This window comes from Pecten maximus, chromosome 12 (assembly GCF_902652985.1).
Source record: "Pecten maximus chromosome 12, xPecMax1.1, whole genome shotgun sequence".
Taxonomy (NCBI): domain Eukaryota; kingdom Metazoa; phylum Mollusca; class Bivalvia; order Pectinida; family Pectinidae; genus Pecten; species Pecten maximus.
In genome coordinates, this window is record NC_047026.1 from 11,818,143 (window position 1) to 11,835,987 (window position 17,845).

Here is a 17,845-nt window from a genome sequence, read left to right on the forward strand (position 1 = left end):
ACCGAAAACTACTGGAAATAAGACGACATCGGCTTAAAACGAATGACATCAGTAGGATCTAAGAAAACACTGAAACAAAGGAAAAGATACCAACAAGATGTGGGACACTACGAAATAAAACAGAAGACAACATGCACTGATAAAACACCAACAAAAGGAAAACAACCACATGGACCTTAGAACTCGAAACAGAAGGACAAACAACATAGACAAAAGAGATACTAAAACAATAGGAGGGACAGCATGGACCAAGGAGATAGCAAAACAAAAGGAAAGACAGCATAGAACATAGAGATACCAAATGAAAAGGTAAAACAACATAGACCAATGACATACCAAAACAAAAGGAAAAACACCATGGAACATAGAGATACCAAAAGAAAAGGTAAAACAACATGGACTGAGAAGATACCAAAACAAAAGTGGGACAACATGGACCGAATACGCCAAACAAATTGTAGGACAACAATAAAGACCAATGAGATACCAAAACAAAAGGAAAGACAACAACATGGACAGAGATAATTACAAAACAATAGGAAGGACAGCATGGACAACCAAAAAGAAACGTTTGATTCACATCACAGCTGTCGATCTCTTCAATGATGTACTACTGCCATTTTATGTGCTTATTAGGTTTCTCAGCCCATAGATAATTTCATTCAGGGACGTGCATAACCATTAATATATCAACGATCTAATAAAACCCAACGGCGATAACAGTCGGGACGTTCGAGCCCTCAAACGTCTGACTCACCCACCTAACTGAACTATGTGACCACTTTGTATATTGCGAATGCACTGCATATCTTGCAGTTAAGTTGATATCAAATAGATTTCTGACATATTTCACTTATAAAATGTAATAAATACATATTGATCGAGTGCGTGTGATCTAATCATTGAATCTTTTACAATGAACAAGTGGGATAGCATCACTATTGACGTCACATACAATGGCACACCTTTTTCTACAGGTACGCCTTGTAACCCGTACTCGACTGAGAACATATAACATTTGTGATCTTTCGTTGTATTCATTTACTAGTTTTCATCATTCATTATCCGTCACGATCAAAGTGGTAGAAGATCAATCATTTGTGCGTGTTTCAAAATATCACATTGAATTACTTTGACAACAGGTGTTGCAGAATGGTCTCAACCATTTTGTCTATAGTAACATACAGGAAAGGTGCCTATAAACATAACAAGTCTTGCATTCAAAATGTCTGTCTGTCTGTCTGTCTGTCTGGCTGGCTGGCTGTCCACGGTTCCTGTAAAAATCATTCCGTCAAAGCATTAGTGGCGAGTTCTGGAAGGATAAAACAGCTGTAAAGTTTTATATTGTTGATACTGAATATACTTCAAATTTGAATTAATATTTAGATTAATAAATAATATTTTAATTAATATTTAAATTCATATTTAAATGTGATAGCCACCTGTGCCCTTTATAAAATCTTTTAATATCCATGAACAAACCCGCTCCTTTATGGTCGTACAACCTTATAGAAAAAAAGATCACAAAAACAGAGTTGTCTTTCTTTGTCGTGGCCATTGTAATAGCACTGTCATCTTTGTTGTTATTACATTGTCTACTGCATAATAAATGGAGACATTTACGTGGCGCAGTCTTATAGTCTCAGGTGGGAATGGTGTGGAAATATCACGATTTGTTGGCATAATATATATAAAATCAAACCTGTGTATAAAGGTCACTTAAATGAAAAGTGGCCTTTATAGGTAGGTCCCTTATGCACAGATTCACATATTTTGAATTGTGTTACATTTTGAAATGATACATGTGTCTACATATGACTTGAGGACGGTATAACTGTTTAATTCATGTTAATGTTTTATTTTGCAACCAAGGTTTATAAAATCATTATTCATTTTTTTAATAGTTTGATAAAACACGGTTTTAATATCATTTCTTTGTATTTGTTTTCAATTAATTAAGATTTTAACGTTTCAATATGAGTTCAGTATGAAATCTATTAAACAATGACCCACTAAGTTTAGGGCACTGAGACCAATTTTAGCAAACGGACTATTGATCGGCATAAGCACGATTAAGATATACTGCATTATTTCCTGTTATAGATTAACTAATTTCGAATTAAAAGTGGCACCATGTCGGAATAAGATATATACATTTTATCTTCAAACTCTCCAAATGCAAAATTTACCAATTGATTAATCTTTCATCATTTATCTTTACATGACGGCAATTGTTTATGCCCATTTTTATTCTTCTTAGCTTCCCCTTTCTTGGTTTCCACATTTTGTTTTCTGCCCTCCTCAACATCAGCAGTTTGCTTTGATCTTTACTTAACCACACAACTAGCAGAATCACCACAGACTAATCGTGATGATTTTTATTTTACTTTTTGTTGATTTTCCATTTCTAGAAAAGGACTTCGCTGCTTCCACTAACTTTGCTGTACACATGTCCCGAACGGTTTTATTCTACGGCTTGTTTCCTACAACACGTTTTTCCGTGACAGATGTTGACTGCTGATGGGAAAATAACATAATAAGGTTTCGATAGATGCAGGTTGATGAAGACCATGGGAAGGTTAATGGGCGACATCACGATATCATTTAGAAGAAGTCTTCTCCCTTGTGTGGTATGAAGTCAGACGTGTTCGATCCTTGTTGATATACCTAGTGGTTCTATTGTCACCACCCCAGTTCTCATTTAAAGAATATGACTGGACTCAGGATTTGACTTATTTGTATGGCGGTTGACGTTGATGAAGCAGAAGAGTAACATTCGGGAATACCTGGTCTTCATCCCCTTGTACGTCTTAAAGAATCTGCATACAAATTTACATTGTTGTTTGTAGTTTTGCCATATTTTGTCGATTTTGAAGTACAATTACGGTTTCTGTATTCTCGGTTGTTGAAATCTGAAATCGTGTAGATATTTACAACGATAAACAATTTCAGTACTCCAAATGATACGACAGATCGAGTGTATCAGAATACTATCCGAATCATCACCGATAAATATTTTATATTTAGGAATAGCGACCCTGAGAAAGTTTTATGCTCGATATTATGGCTCCATTGGGAAATATCATATTTCCTTGAGCGATAGAAAGTCGGATATGTTCAATGCCCCATGACATACATGCTGGTTATGTTTTAGCAAGCCTGGTTCTTATTTAGAGGGTGTAAAATAACATGGATTTAGACCTAGATTTGACATAGATTTGACATAGATTTGCTTGCCGGTTGTCATCGATGCATCTGGTCATAATCCCATTATTCAAACGGATACATATCAAACTACAGATGTATATTTTGACCTTATTTTATCGATTTAGAGGTATAATACGGTTTCGTTTGAATGACGGTAGTTTCTGCTTATTTCCTGTAACGTCATCATTGACGAAACAAAAAGGACAAAACATCTGTACAATATTTTTTTTTTTTTTTTTTTTTTTTTTATGTACCGTTATAATACTTTTTTTACCCATATCATCATTGACGAGCCATTAAGGACGAAACATCTATATGTTAGAGGATTTTTTACATTTAAAATTATTTACGTAATGTACTGTAATAATACCTATATTATTATTACCAGTATCATAATTGACGAATCTGAAAGGATAAAACAGTTTTACAGTGGAGTTTTTCGTGTAAAACTGTTTTCGGTATGTACACTAACTGTAATACTAATTATATTCATAAGTTAATGTGGTATTCAATTCTTTGTTTCTTTTTAGTATAACAGTCGATGTTATATCATTGTGAAAAGCGAGGTAAGAGTGCATCTATGTTTATTTCTACACGTTGAAAATATGTTAATTTATGTTTAGTTGTCGTTGCTTCATTTAACATACGCATGTCTTATTAACTCCCGGGTTTGGTGTGCATTGTGTGGTCAATTGTGTCACGTGATCAATATCAAAATATAAAATAATTCTCGGAGTCAGATTATGTGATACGCTACATATTTTTACAGAATGATTTTTCTAAAAAGAAATAAATTGGCACAAGTTATCAAATAAATACAAAATAAAAACCTCGCATGATCAGAAATAATTTATTTCAAACAGAAAATGGAAGGGACGAACAATTAAATAAATTAGGAACAAAAGACAAAGTTTAAATCATACAATACAGGTCACGTGGTATCAAAATGACGGGCTATGGCTGGTTTAGTTGCCAAATCTTCCTTTGCCTGAAAAATGAACAAACGTTTTATTACAAATTTCATCAATTTTTACTTTCAAAAATAAAGCTTAATTGAACAATATGATTTTCAATCTATAGCGACCACTTTTGATAAAAGCATTGTTAAACATAAAAATCAAACAAAGTCTGAATACATATAGATCAATAATTGAGATAATTCAATTTACTCAATAAAAGTGTATTGACTATTCCATGCAGTATAATAACGTCTGAGATGAAAGTTTATAAATGTACATGATTTTTAAAATCGACGATCTTTTTTATTTATGTATTACCATTATCATTATCATTACGACTCTGCCCATTGATAGGTTTCGTATCACCGACTATATGATAACTACCTTTAGGATATCTGCGGTTTCCGCCGGGGTATCCAGGAAACCTTCTACCACCAACAAAACCAGCCGAACCCCCGAGGGGTCCCCTGCCAAATCCACCAAAAGCGTTTCCCCCTGGACCAGACATACCCCCGATGGCACCTCCCATTGGGGGGAAACGTCCAAATCCCATTGATCCGGACTGGACTGACGGGAATCCTCCCATGTTTCCTCCCATTCCATAACCTTTGCTCATTCCGTAGCCCTGCCTGCCCATCCCAATTCTGCTCATTCCACCAAATCGATATCCTTCATCATCGTCGAAGCCATACCCTCTGTAACCGCTGATGCCGCCGACGCCACCCATTCCGCCGACTCTGCCGACACCACCAACTCCGCCGCCGTACATAAAATTGTACGTACCACTGCACATACCCAGAGATACAACTAGAAGAAGACACACAGACAGCATTGTTCTGTAATAGAAAAAGATACAACACTGTTAGTGTATGACGGGTTCATGTGAAAGATACACACATGCAATAGTTAAATGGCCTCTCACGATGTAAGGTATACGGACGTCAGACAGTGTTAAAGATTGGCATATGCATCAACACAATTTTATTCTAATATTCCTATGAGATTTTCTTATCATACACTGCATATGTTGTACTTTTCCTATCATGTCTGCTTTAACTTTCCAATTATCAATATGTTTTATTTTCCTGTTCTTTATTTCTAATTTCTCTATTTGATATTTCAATTTTATTTCAATTTTATTTTATTTAACTGATCCTAAGATCTAATAATAGAATTGATAACAACATGTAAATTAATTATAATACAGTCATTTAGACAGAAGCAATAATAACATAAAATAGTTATCAACAGTTGCAAAAAAACCCAGTACTTCTTTCAGCAGTTTCTTAAAAGTTGACAGAGAATGGCAAAGAATATCTACATTGTAAGTGTCCATGATATCATTCAAATATTTTGGCTTATCATAAAAGGCTGCATTTACGTACATTAAGTCTGAAAAATGAGTTGTAAAATAACGATTTTGCAGTATTCTTAAGATGTCGACTAGGTAGATGGTAAGACAAGAACTGATCAGATAAGAGCAGTCAAAGAGGCTATGGACACATTTAAAAAGGAAAACAGTGTCTAAGTATTTTAGTCGACATTCGAGACTTGCTAAATTAAAATGCTTACAAACATCAGTGTAAGATTAGTCATCAAATCTTATATATACTTATGTTACACATTTCCATGGCAATGGCAACCCCATTAAAACAATTGTAGCCGAGTTCAGGAACAACTTTTGTTTTGCACACAACAAATATTTCATTTAGATCAGAATAGAAACAGAACACCCACTCTCCCTGTATTACATAATGCGTTTGATTTTCCTTAGTTATACGCATAAGGTATATTATGAACTATTGCACGGCTAAAATGACTATTGCACGGTCACGTGGGAACTATTGAACACCTGTGACGCTTCGCAATTTGGTCACCTGCGAACTATTGAAAACCTATGACGTTTCGGAATTTAGTCCTACCCTTTCAAGCGTATAAGTCACTCAGATGTCAACACTGCCAGACGGCAGTCATAGCGACATTGAAATATTGACTTTCCTGTAGGCCTAGAATGATTCTAAGTGTGTTTTAGTGATTATGTAATAAAACAAGTATATCAGAAGTCATCAGAATTTTTGACCCTCGGTACTGGTAATCGCTCTGGTCGATTATCAGTACCTCGTGTCAAATATTCTGGACTATTGCACGGACAATCACGATATATTTGTTTAATAACGACCGGTACTGTCACATTTCTACAGAACCGTATAACATTTTATAAATATCGATGGACAACGTTTCACTCATATTGCTTCTTAGGATCTAACACCAACCGTGTGTGTGTGTGATATTGGTTTCTATACTAAAAAAAAGACAAATGAATAAAACCATGAAAGGGCGATGACACAATAGCTATAACTTTATGGTATATGTTTGCTGTCTTTTTAAAGAAAGAACTAAAGATATATTCAGATTGTTTCGTAATTGGTAACTACAAATTTAATATTAACACAAGTAAATATCCGTTATATACCTACAGTAAAACTCATTATGACTTAAGATGTGCTATACTGTTTATATTTCATTTAATTTATTTTATTTTATTTTTTTATATTTTTATTTTTTAAATAACATTATTAATATTTGTTGATATTTTAAATTTTGAGTAGTAAGCCGTCTTCTTCATTTGGTATATATAAAAATGCGTTGTTTTAAATATCTTAAATGTTATGCATTTAGCCGTCACATTCATTTGCAATATATATATGTATAATGTATACATTTAATTATTCGATAAAAGAAACAAAGTGTACAGATCATTACGCTAATCAAATGTTTGGAGTACATACCTATAAAGTTAACATTACAGCTATACAAAACAGATACCTTCGTCTCTGTGTATAATTGTAATAGGATAATTCATCGTGGGGAGAGAATAATGTCACTAGTTATGACGTCATTACGAGAGGTCTATACATAGGAAATAAAACCTATAGAGATTAAACTCTGTGAATAATAAGAGCGGCACACAGACGAATAGCGTATTTTAATATGAATTTAGGAAAAAAATGTATTATATGAAATCATGTGTATTTCAAATTATATACCCGAAAGCTGTTTCGTTCAACTAGGATTCATCAGTGGAGCCAAAACTGAGGAAATCCTGAGGGAATGATATAGATAAGACACTTACCTTGTAAGGTTGTTGCGGGATAAACAGCTGGTTGGGAGCTAGTGAAGTGTTCGAACGTCGTCTGATCTCTACAGACATTCACCGTCTATTTATACAATGTTTCTTTTATTCTTTCTGTAATGAAATTATTGTGTTTGACATGGGCAAGATGATGGGAGAATAAAATCTCTCGGTCAGACATGTACTTCTGACCGCTACCGACCCTAACGGACTATACGCGAACATTTTAATAGCAGCGTAAGAGTGCAATGCTGTACTATAAGCTCGGTAACTACTTCCGTAAAAAAAATCTGCCGTCCCCAATAGTATCGTCCTCTGTATTTTATCTCCCTAAAGGCCATTAAAATGAGTTCCTTTAAAGATATAGGTATAATTTACGAACAACTGGCCATACTTAAGTTGATTTCTTTGGTAAATAACTAATAAAGATATATTTAGTAATAGATGTGTAACGCAACAGCAGGATTTTGCACGTGGGAAGACTGCCGGGGCCAAAATATAGCTCTATTGTGATTACAAATATGTATTACAATATATAAAATGATTTGGAGAGGACTGACATAGGCTTCGCCTGATGCCAAATCCATATGACATATTGAAGGTCATTACAATTTTGTCGGAATGAAAAACATTACAAATATGGTGACAGGATTTATTTATTTATTCATTTTTGTTGTGATTTTATTTGTGTTGTTATTTTCCGTCATTTCGTAAAACAGAGTTATTCGTGTAATACTAGATTTGGCTATTAAATGATGTGCCAGAATCATAAAATACATATCTCTATTTGGCAATTCAATAACCGATAACTAAATGCTACATTATTATTCGCCTTTCGCATATATCATCATGAAAAGGAATTCGGAAGTTGTAATGACTTATCTCTCATCAACTTGTCGTTTTTTGGACAATAACTACAAATTGTATGTTTATATCATCGAGTATCAACCTGGTCAGCAGTGTCAGTCCGGCTCTTGTTCAGCATTATTTACGTCCCATTAAACATATATGCCATTAAATGACGGAAACAGACGAACGCACTAGCACCCTTGGAAGTATACATTCCCCAACACTAATGTAAGTTTTTTAATATCAGATTTTTATTTTTTTTCTCTCTCTATATCGTATGAGAATTTATCCAATTAACCTCGCCCATGATTTTGATGGTTTCCATTGGTAAGCGGTTTTTTAAATAGTTATTGTGTCGTGATGAGGGTAAATCCCAATAACCGCCGATTCAGCCTTAATATAACGAACAGGAGAATCTCCCATTGTACACAATATACAATGTCCTCAGATTGAGGTCAACAGTCAGGACTCACCTGGTCACTGTTTTACCTGGCCCTATCAACTATTGTTCCAATGTCACGGTGTGGTGATTATACCTGTCACCAGGAAATGGTTTATGTTATCTGATAGACTTAAGAAAGATCGTTATGATACGTAGAGTATATTTTCACAATAAACAATTATGCAGTTATAAAAAAGGGTTTTATTGTAAAAATATGAAAAAAATGATGATTTCCCTTTGGATTTCACCTGTCTATAAAGGGCACTCAAAGGATCAAAGAAGACTGGCCTTTATGAGCAGGTGGTCTTTATTCAGAGTGTCATATACACACACTGTACAATTATTTATATTACATTGGGATCCAAAACACGCGGCCTTTATAAAGAGGTTGCTGTTATTCACAGATGGTCTTTAGGGCAGGTTCCACTGTATATTTCACACCTATAACAGATCCATATTATATGCCTCTCACTCGTGAAAATTGTCGATATTCTGTCAAACTTGTGAAATACGTTTGCTATACAACGCGACACAATCAAACGTTCAACATCCGCCTCTCCGCATAGTTTTATGTTCTAGCGCGTGGTATCTGCCCGAAGCTCAGATTTCTCATACAGTGGAGAATATTGGCTGCTCTTAGTTGAGCTCTTTCTTATCATGTCTACACCATGGTTAAGATGCCGGTATATGATGGCCAATACAGACCTTTGTTATGTAAATGAGAACGAACGAGGCCTCTATACAGAAGATAAGATGATGTTCTGTACATAAACAGAAATGCCATCCACAGAACACTATTTGTGACATTGATAGCGATGTGGTTATCACAGAAGACATGAATGATTTAAAGTTTTTTTTTTTTTGTTTTTTTTTTGTTCTGTGTGATTTTTATCCTTTTCTGAATTTAAAACGTAAATAGCCTTTAGCTTCAAATGCTTATTACAAGTTTTTGGACTCTTTAATCGTTTTGTTTTGTTGCCGTGAACTATCGAATTTGTCACGTTTACACTACATTAGTAGTAAAGCCACATACTCAAGAAGAAACATATATCAATGTTTACATTTTGAGCTTTTTACAGTTTTCGGACTTGATATACCTAACAGACTATCGTGAATCAGAAACTGAAAGAAAATGTGTATTTATGAAAGTATACAGGGAATTCCCAAAAATAATAGCTGTGGCTGCCGGACCAAGTTTCTCTGAAAATTAGTCCCACAATGCAACGGTGGGTTTTACAGTCCATACAAAATGGCGGAACGCCGCAAGCGTGGAACTGCGAAAACGCAGACAGATTCTGCTAAAAATAAAGACACAAAAGTGTGTGGAAACGGCAAACCCCGAGTATTTCCTTAGGAAAGGAAATGATTCGTTGGAACTTAACGAGAGAAGAAAAAGGAATAGACTAGAATTCCGATTTTTACGGACGTCTATTGGATTGCTGGTTAGCTTTTGAACATTGTCAACTTCACCGATCTAAGATTTTATCGATGTTTTGTTGTATGCATATTGCTACATTTTAAAATTAAGTATTTAAATGTAAACTATGTTTGTTTATTTTGTTCAGTTACCTGGGTATTACGCGGATATTCTGTTAATATGTTTAAATGAAAGCATTATTAGGCAAAGTTCACGTATGCTCGATATGTAAACAACGGCCATGTGTGTAGTTTATGTGCAGTGCAAGTTGTTATAGCCTCGTTTTCGGCTCCGTGTCAAATCTCGCTATAAATATAAATGCGGCGAGTTATTTTTATACACTGATGTCTCAGGGACTCCCCTGGTCAAGCGTCCAGGCCAGTGGTCATTTTAATGTTAGGAGAGCGTGATTGAGCATCCTTGTTTGCCATTAATACACGGGTGTAACTAGTATTTTAGGTTGTTTGTGAGTATGTGGCTTTAGCTGCACTTGTATTACACTACACTTGCATTACACTCCACTAGTATAACACTACACTTGTATTACACTACACTAGTATTACACTACACTTGTATTACACTACACTTGTATTACACTACACTTGTATTACACTACACTTGTATTACACTACACTTGTATTACACTAAACTAGTATTACACTACACTTGTATTACACTACACTTGTATTACACTACACTTGTATTACACTACACTTGTATTACACTAAACTAGTATTACATTACACTTGTATTACACTACACTAGTATTACATTACACTTGTATTACACTACACTAGTATAACACTACACTTGTATTACACTACACTTGTATTACACTCCACTAGTATAACACTACACTTGTATTACACTACACTAGTATTACACTACACTTGTATTACACTACACTAGTATTACACTACACTAGTATTACACTACACTTGTATTACACTTCACTAGTATTACACTACACTTGCATTACACTCCACTAGTATAACACTACACTTGTATTACACTACACTAGTATTACACTACACTTGTATTACACTACACTAGTATTACACTACACTTGTATTACACTACACTTGTATTACACTACACTTGTATTACACTACACTAGTATTACACTACACTAGTATTACACTACACTTGTATTACACTACACTTGTATTACACTACACTAGTATTACACTACACTTGTATTACACTACACTTGTATTACACTACACTAGTATTACACTACACTTGTATTACACTACACTTGTATTACACTACACTTGTATTACACTACACTAGTATTACACTACACTAGTATTACACTACACTTGTATTACACTACACCAGTATTACATTACACTTGTATTACACTACACTTGTATTACACTACACTTGTATTACACTAAACTAGTATTACATTACACTTGTATTACATTACACTAGTATCACACTACACTTGTATTACACTACATTAGTATCACATTACACTTGTATTACACTACATTAGTATCACATTACACTTGTATTACACTACACTTGTATTACACTACACTAGTATTACACTACACTTGTATTACACTACACTTGTATTACACTACACTAGTATTACACTACACTTGTATTACACTACATTAGTATTACACTACACTTGTATTACACTACACTTGTATTACACAACACTTGTATTACACTACACTAGTATTACATTACACTTGTATTACACTAAACTAGTATTACATTACACTTGTATTACACTACACTTGTATTACATTACACTTGTATTACACTACACTAGTATTACATTACACTTGTATTACATTACACTTGTATTACACTACACTTGTATTACACTGCACTTGTATTACACTTCACTTGCGATACACTACACTTGTATTACATTACAACAGTGTTACACTACACCTGTATTACACTACACTTGTGTTACACTACACTTGTATTACATTACAACAGTGTTACACTACACTTGCGTTACACTACAACAGAGTTACACTACACTTGCGTTACACTACACGTGCGTTACACTACACTTGTATTACACTACACTTGTATTACACTTCATTAATATAACACTACACTAGTAGTAGTGTTTTGTTTGGTTATTGTTTACAGTTGTGTCACTAGAACACATGAATGCCTAAAAAATTACATATTTTCTACTAATTTCGAATGTTGCACCTAATTTTTACCAATTAAGCATTAATTTAACAATGCATAACCTAATTGTTCAGCAACATTTTGATAGTGTGTCTTTGTACTTCTACTTACTTTCATGATTGAAGACTCTACCGAGATTTTACAGAGCCTGTAGTATATAGGTAGTAGTTACATTTATAACAATATGTATATCCCTTTAGTCCATACAGTCGTCAGATTTTGGCGTAATCTAAGTAATCCTGCAATAATTACAAAATAGTATTGATCAATTACTACTTATATTATTAAATAAAATTTGACTAATATCATATTACTGATAAATAGTAACACAACTGACGAAGGAAGACAACTTTTTGACTCGTGCCCTGACCGGGTCTCGAACTCACGATCTAAGGCACCCAATCGCCTAGCCAGAAATACCCGCAGCTTATACCGATGCGCCACATCGGCGTTCTTAAAAAAGAACGTTTCAATGGCGCATGCAGTGATGGTCAGCCCGATACCCTGACATGATCATAGTGGAAGTCGTCTATAAGATGATATTAATACCTGTATCGCAATGTATTTGCATAAATTGATGCGAATTGTACACATATCATAAATAATATATAAATATATACATAGGAAAGAACACAAATACTTGTTCCAGTCAAGTTCAACCCTATAATAAGGACACAAGCAAGCAGCACACAATTCAAGTTATGCACATTTATAGCCATCTTCGCTAGCCAAGGCTTCTGATTACGTTACACTCCACGAACCCTTGGCAGATATAGGCGTCAGTTCTGGCCCTCTAGCGGTGATTCGAAATTACCACCCTTCATGCATGAATTTTCGACCAATCAAAACAAGCGTTACCGATTTACTTCATCGGTGATGTTTACAAACACACATCGAGGTTTGGTGTCATTTCGATGAGATATGTGATCAATGACTTATATGAATTGATCAAGCACTGCGAATGTTCCCCCAAAGATTGTGATTTTTGTATTTAGGTAAAATGCCATGACATAGTCGGCAATGTAGCTCTGTACTGGGTGCCGCATTTTTTTGTTTACTGCGAAACCAAGCCAGAATGCAAAACGCGATTTGATTGGTTGCCCTGGGATTCCAGGGCGCGACGGTTTGAACACGACGATATCCGCCAAGGGTTCGTGGAGTGTAACGTAATCAGAAGCCTTGGCTAGCGAAGATGATTTATAGCACGTGCGAAGGAAACCAATTATGTCCCATACAAGAATTGAACTAATCTCACTCAGCACTAGATTGTTGTTTCACGACAGCATTTCTCACAGTGCATATTTCAGTACATGAATACATTTGCTTCTCTAGTTAATTTCACAGGATGGAAAACTTGAAGCCTGCGTGAAGGAGATAACATCCACCTCTTCAATTTTCTGTGAAGTTAACGTTAACTTGTGCATCATGAAATGAGAATGATAGAATCTAAAATTTAACGCAAAACCTTTGATATTTTTTTTTTTTTTTTTTTTGTAATTCCAACCCACCCAAGCTAACAACACCCACTCCAAGCTTTGATGTCTTCTTTCATCACATGCATGTTTTAATTAATATGAAATAATAACAACACTAGTATATTAGGAAACAAGTTACACATGCTATCACATGACAAAACAACATTGAAAGTAAGCAATGTAAACAATATGTAATGATATTTAACAATTGTCTGAGCAAGCTCTATAAGCAATATGATGATTAACCAACATCGATCGGAGATTATGAATTTTGTAATAGCTGGTATGCACGGAATAAATTTTATTTGTTTTTTTAGTTTCTTTCCTAAATTCGTCTTTTCCTGAAAAAGAAAAAAAAATCAAACACATCTCTGAAAGCACCATTTTTACTCTGGAGATGAAGATTTCGTAATAAACAGTTTTGTATGTAGATTTAACGAAATTGGATATATTTTAAGTATCTACCACAAACATGTAAGATTTATGATGATAAATGCATAAATTCATTGAAATCTTTATTTTATGTCATATTTAACTTGTACATGTAATCATTGTCTTCTAACTGCAACCGGAAGATGGGTAAACGTTTCTAGAGAATAATGTGTGTATAATATATATTTTTAAACTAATATGATTTTTTTTTTAAAGACAATGCCAGTACTTACTTTTGATTAATGTTAATTGTTTGTGTATATTCCGGTGTTGCTCATGTATCGTATGAATCGATCTGAGTAATGTATAATCTTTTGTCCTGTCATTTTCATGTTGTATTTGTTTTATCATGAAAAGTAAAAACAGTCTATAGCTGAAACTCACTCAAATGTAAACTTTGACATGTTGGCCAGAACATCCATTTCAGTGTTGGGCCGTTTCTTCATACATGTACTTTTATTGTCGCTAACTAATTGTCGTTATCTGCTACACGTTATTATGTTATCGAACATTAACATAACATGTAGTTACCAAAACAGAAAGAGATTGTGTTATCGAACATATTGTTTCTAGCCACATTATCATTCCCAGTCTAAAAGCAGCAGCGTTCAGATGATGTTCATATTTTTTTTCCTCATTATCAATGTACCCTTACGTAGGTATCTCAGAGATGATGTAAACACCGCCATCTACAAAAAGGTCGGCAAAAGTTCTTTTCCGATTCTGAATCCTTGTCAGAACATTGATTAAACTACACAGAATAAAGAGATGACATTGCTTACGACAATGGACACGTTCACAGCGTAAATTCTTCCACCTTCAACAGAAACATTCTACTGCGATATTACAGTAAATAAATCATTGAATATCGAAAGATATCATTTCAGCTTACATTTGATAACCGCATTATTGGTTAAAATATCTCTATCCTTCAATATAACAGTTTGTTCTTCATCTTTTAGAATTAATTGCTAAATTGATTAAACACTTACCAGCTGTTTAAGCAGTCTTATGAAACATTTGAAAAAAGTAAAAAAGGATAATGAGACAGGGTGTTCCAGTAGGGGTAGCGTCGTCTGCTTCCTTGACGACACCTAGGTCAAATACAGGAAAAGTGACAACTCCACAAACAAGCATCACCTGTCTCAACATAAATTTCTCGAAATATTGTGTTGTCAGATTTTTCTTCTTTTCATTTTTTCCGTCGGTAGATGACATCTGTCACGGAAATCGTGATAATTGTAACACATCCTTCAATGCATAATGCTCCTGAATCACACGTGCTACCAGATAGGGACTTGTTAACGCGAGCTTACATTTTCAATGCTTTGATTCAAAAATAGTAAATTTACATAGATATAAATAGACTATATATTTACATGTCTTACACAAAACAAAAATATTACTGCAACTGCTTAGTTATCTGCTCTAACCCAGAATCTTCATAACGTTGAAGAATGTCAAAACTTGGTAGAATTGTGCTGTGTTATTAAAATATTATCATATTTGTATTCAGAAAACCAAGATCGTGTGTACAAGTGGATTGATTTTAAGATAATCGTCATCGTTGTTGTATAAGCACGTGAACAATTTTTTTTAAATAGATAAAAACGATTTGTTCACGAAATGAAAATTGCATAATCTCTGAATATTTGAGGAAGTCGAATTTCTTTTATTGTTTATTAGAACCCAAAAACCTGCATGTCAACATTACGCACAGTTGGATGTAATTTGAGACTTACATGCGCCTACATTTCTACCCATGAAATGGTTCATTATTTCCAAACTTATCTTAATGTTTTCTTTATTACAGTAGTGGGATTACAATGACCAGAAACAGCACCCAGGACATCCTCACGACTTTCGACACACTGGACGGCCTGTACGCGTGGGAGGACAAGAATTTTTCCATTCAAGACTTTTGGCGTCTGCAATCACAAGTAGAATTCTCAAACAGCTGGTTCGGCTCTGTTGGCGTGTGTGTAATTGTGGTCACCTTCTCCATCATTGGCTTGTTTGGTATCTTAGGTAATGCTGCAATGTGCTACGTCATCATCCGGAAACGAAATTCAAGAAATTGGTACATTCTGAACTTGTCAATATCGGATATATTGACGTCAATTTTGTGCATTCCGTTCACCGTTGTGAAACTTGTCTTGAAACATTGGCCACTTGGGAAAGTGTTATGTAAAATTGTGCCGAGTTTACAGACAATATATGTGTTTGTATCAACATTTACCATTGTTTTCATAGCGGTCGATAGATATAAAGCAATAGTACAATGTACACCGAAGGCCCGGACGCGCCCCAGGTATATTTTCATCATGGTGTGGATGGTATCCTTAGCTCTCGCTCTCCCAATGTTCATTTATCATGATGTGGAATCGGTTTGTATAACCAAAGATATTGTTTTATTTTCATCGTGTTTGGAGAAATGGAACTCTGACGTAGCACGGAGGGGCTATGCTTTATTAGTTCTTTGTATTCATTTTGTTTTTCCTATAATAGTTATTGTCTCTCTACATATCCTTATTTGTAGATTTATACGAACACACATTGAATCCAAACCGTCATATTCACGTGAACTACACCGAAGTCGAAGAAATCTATTACGACAAAGAAAGAATATCATCCTTCTAACATCCATAACTGTTGTGTTTGCTCTGACGTGGCTCCCGCTAACCTTGATCAACCTCTTAGCTGATATAAACTATGAATTGTTCACAGGCATTGACTTTAACTGGTTAATTGCTGTCTGTCATATACTAGCTATGAGTTCAGTTTGTATCAACCCGATCATCTATGGTTGGTTTAACTCGAATTACAGACGAGAAATTAAAGCAATGTTATGCTGGAAACTTCGAGACAAAGATTCTAATATCATCATGTTAAATCGATATCGAGAAAGAATAGAACTCTGTTTACATGGATATACATCTACTCGACATATGGATATTTGAACGGTACAGATTTGATGTGGGGATATCAACGACCCAAATGTACGATCTATACTTTAAATCAAACCATTGAAGACCGATTTTTCTAGTTCCTTGTTTCGTATTCTTGTCACGACAATTCTGGTTGCTACAACCTTAGATTGTTTGGCTTTGGATTTTTGGATGTTTGTTTATTTGTTTGTTTTGGGGATGTTTAAAAGAAACACAGCAGACTGTTAAACTATCGTCCTGGTGGGTTTATATTTCTGTGGAACATCTTAATTACATTCATAATACTTCTTTATTATAAATTACCCGGATATTAGAGATCAAATTTTACCTTTGTATTTTTTACAAAATAAAAAACAATGAAAAAAATTATATATATACATCTGAAGTTTCGTGGAGTTATCTTTTTCATAAATTGTGTGTATAATTGAATATACTTGTAGCCATTATAGATAATTTGCTTTCATGTTATGAACGAATAGAGAACAGCGACTGAAAGATTCTACATTGCCTACAGCGTATACACAGCTTCTCGTAAAAACAAAAACAAAAAACAAAACAAAACAAAAAAATAAATAAATAAATAAAAAATAAATAAAAACAGCAACAATAACAACAACAAAATTCAAAACAAACAAAAAACACAAAATGACACACAAGGTTATATTTTTGAAAAGACAAACACAAAATAACAGCGCCCAAAAATGATTGCCGGAGATTTGAATAAAAAGAGAAGCTCAATCTTTTGGAGGGTGATGATACCGTAAATCCTTCAAAGTTTGAACAACATCCTAATCTTGTTTTCACTCTATCATAA

The 17,845-nt window shown here is 34.4% G+C and overlaps 2 protein-coding genes across 2 annotated transcripts in view; one reads left to right on the top strand and one right to left on the bottom strand.

Moving 5' to 3' along the window:
- LOC117339985 (neuropeptide Y receptor type 5-like) overlaps window positions 1–17,351 on the top strand; it is a 37,733-nt gene extending 20,382 nt beyond the window's left edge. The window contains exon 2 of the mRNA XM_033901714.1: window positions 15,897–17,351. Within this exon, the coding sequence (XP_033757605.1) occupies window positions 15,910–17,043 (1,134 nt within the window). The 5' untranslated portion in view covers window positions 15,897–15,909 and the 3' untranslated portion in view covers window positions 17,044–17,351. The remainder of the gene's footprint in view (window positions 1–15,896) is intronic.
- On the bottom strand, window positions 4,042–7,395 carry LOC117339986 (keratin, type II cytoskeletal 2 epidermal-like). Its single transcript, XM_033901715.1, has 3 exons — window positions 7,300–7,395; window positions 4,551–5,002; window positions 4,042–4,195 (listed from the first exon to the last, which is right to left on the bottom strand). Exons 2-3 carry the CDS (start codon window positions 4,996–4,998, stop codon window positions 4,173–4,175), a joined length of 471 nt encoding a protein of 156 aa, XP_033757606.1. The 5' UTR covers window positions 4,999–5,002; window positions 7,300–7,395; the 3' UTR covers window positions 4,042–4,172.
- Window positions 17,352–17,845: the final 494 nt, after the last annotated feature.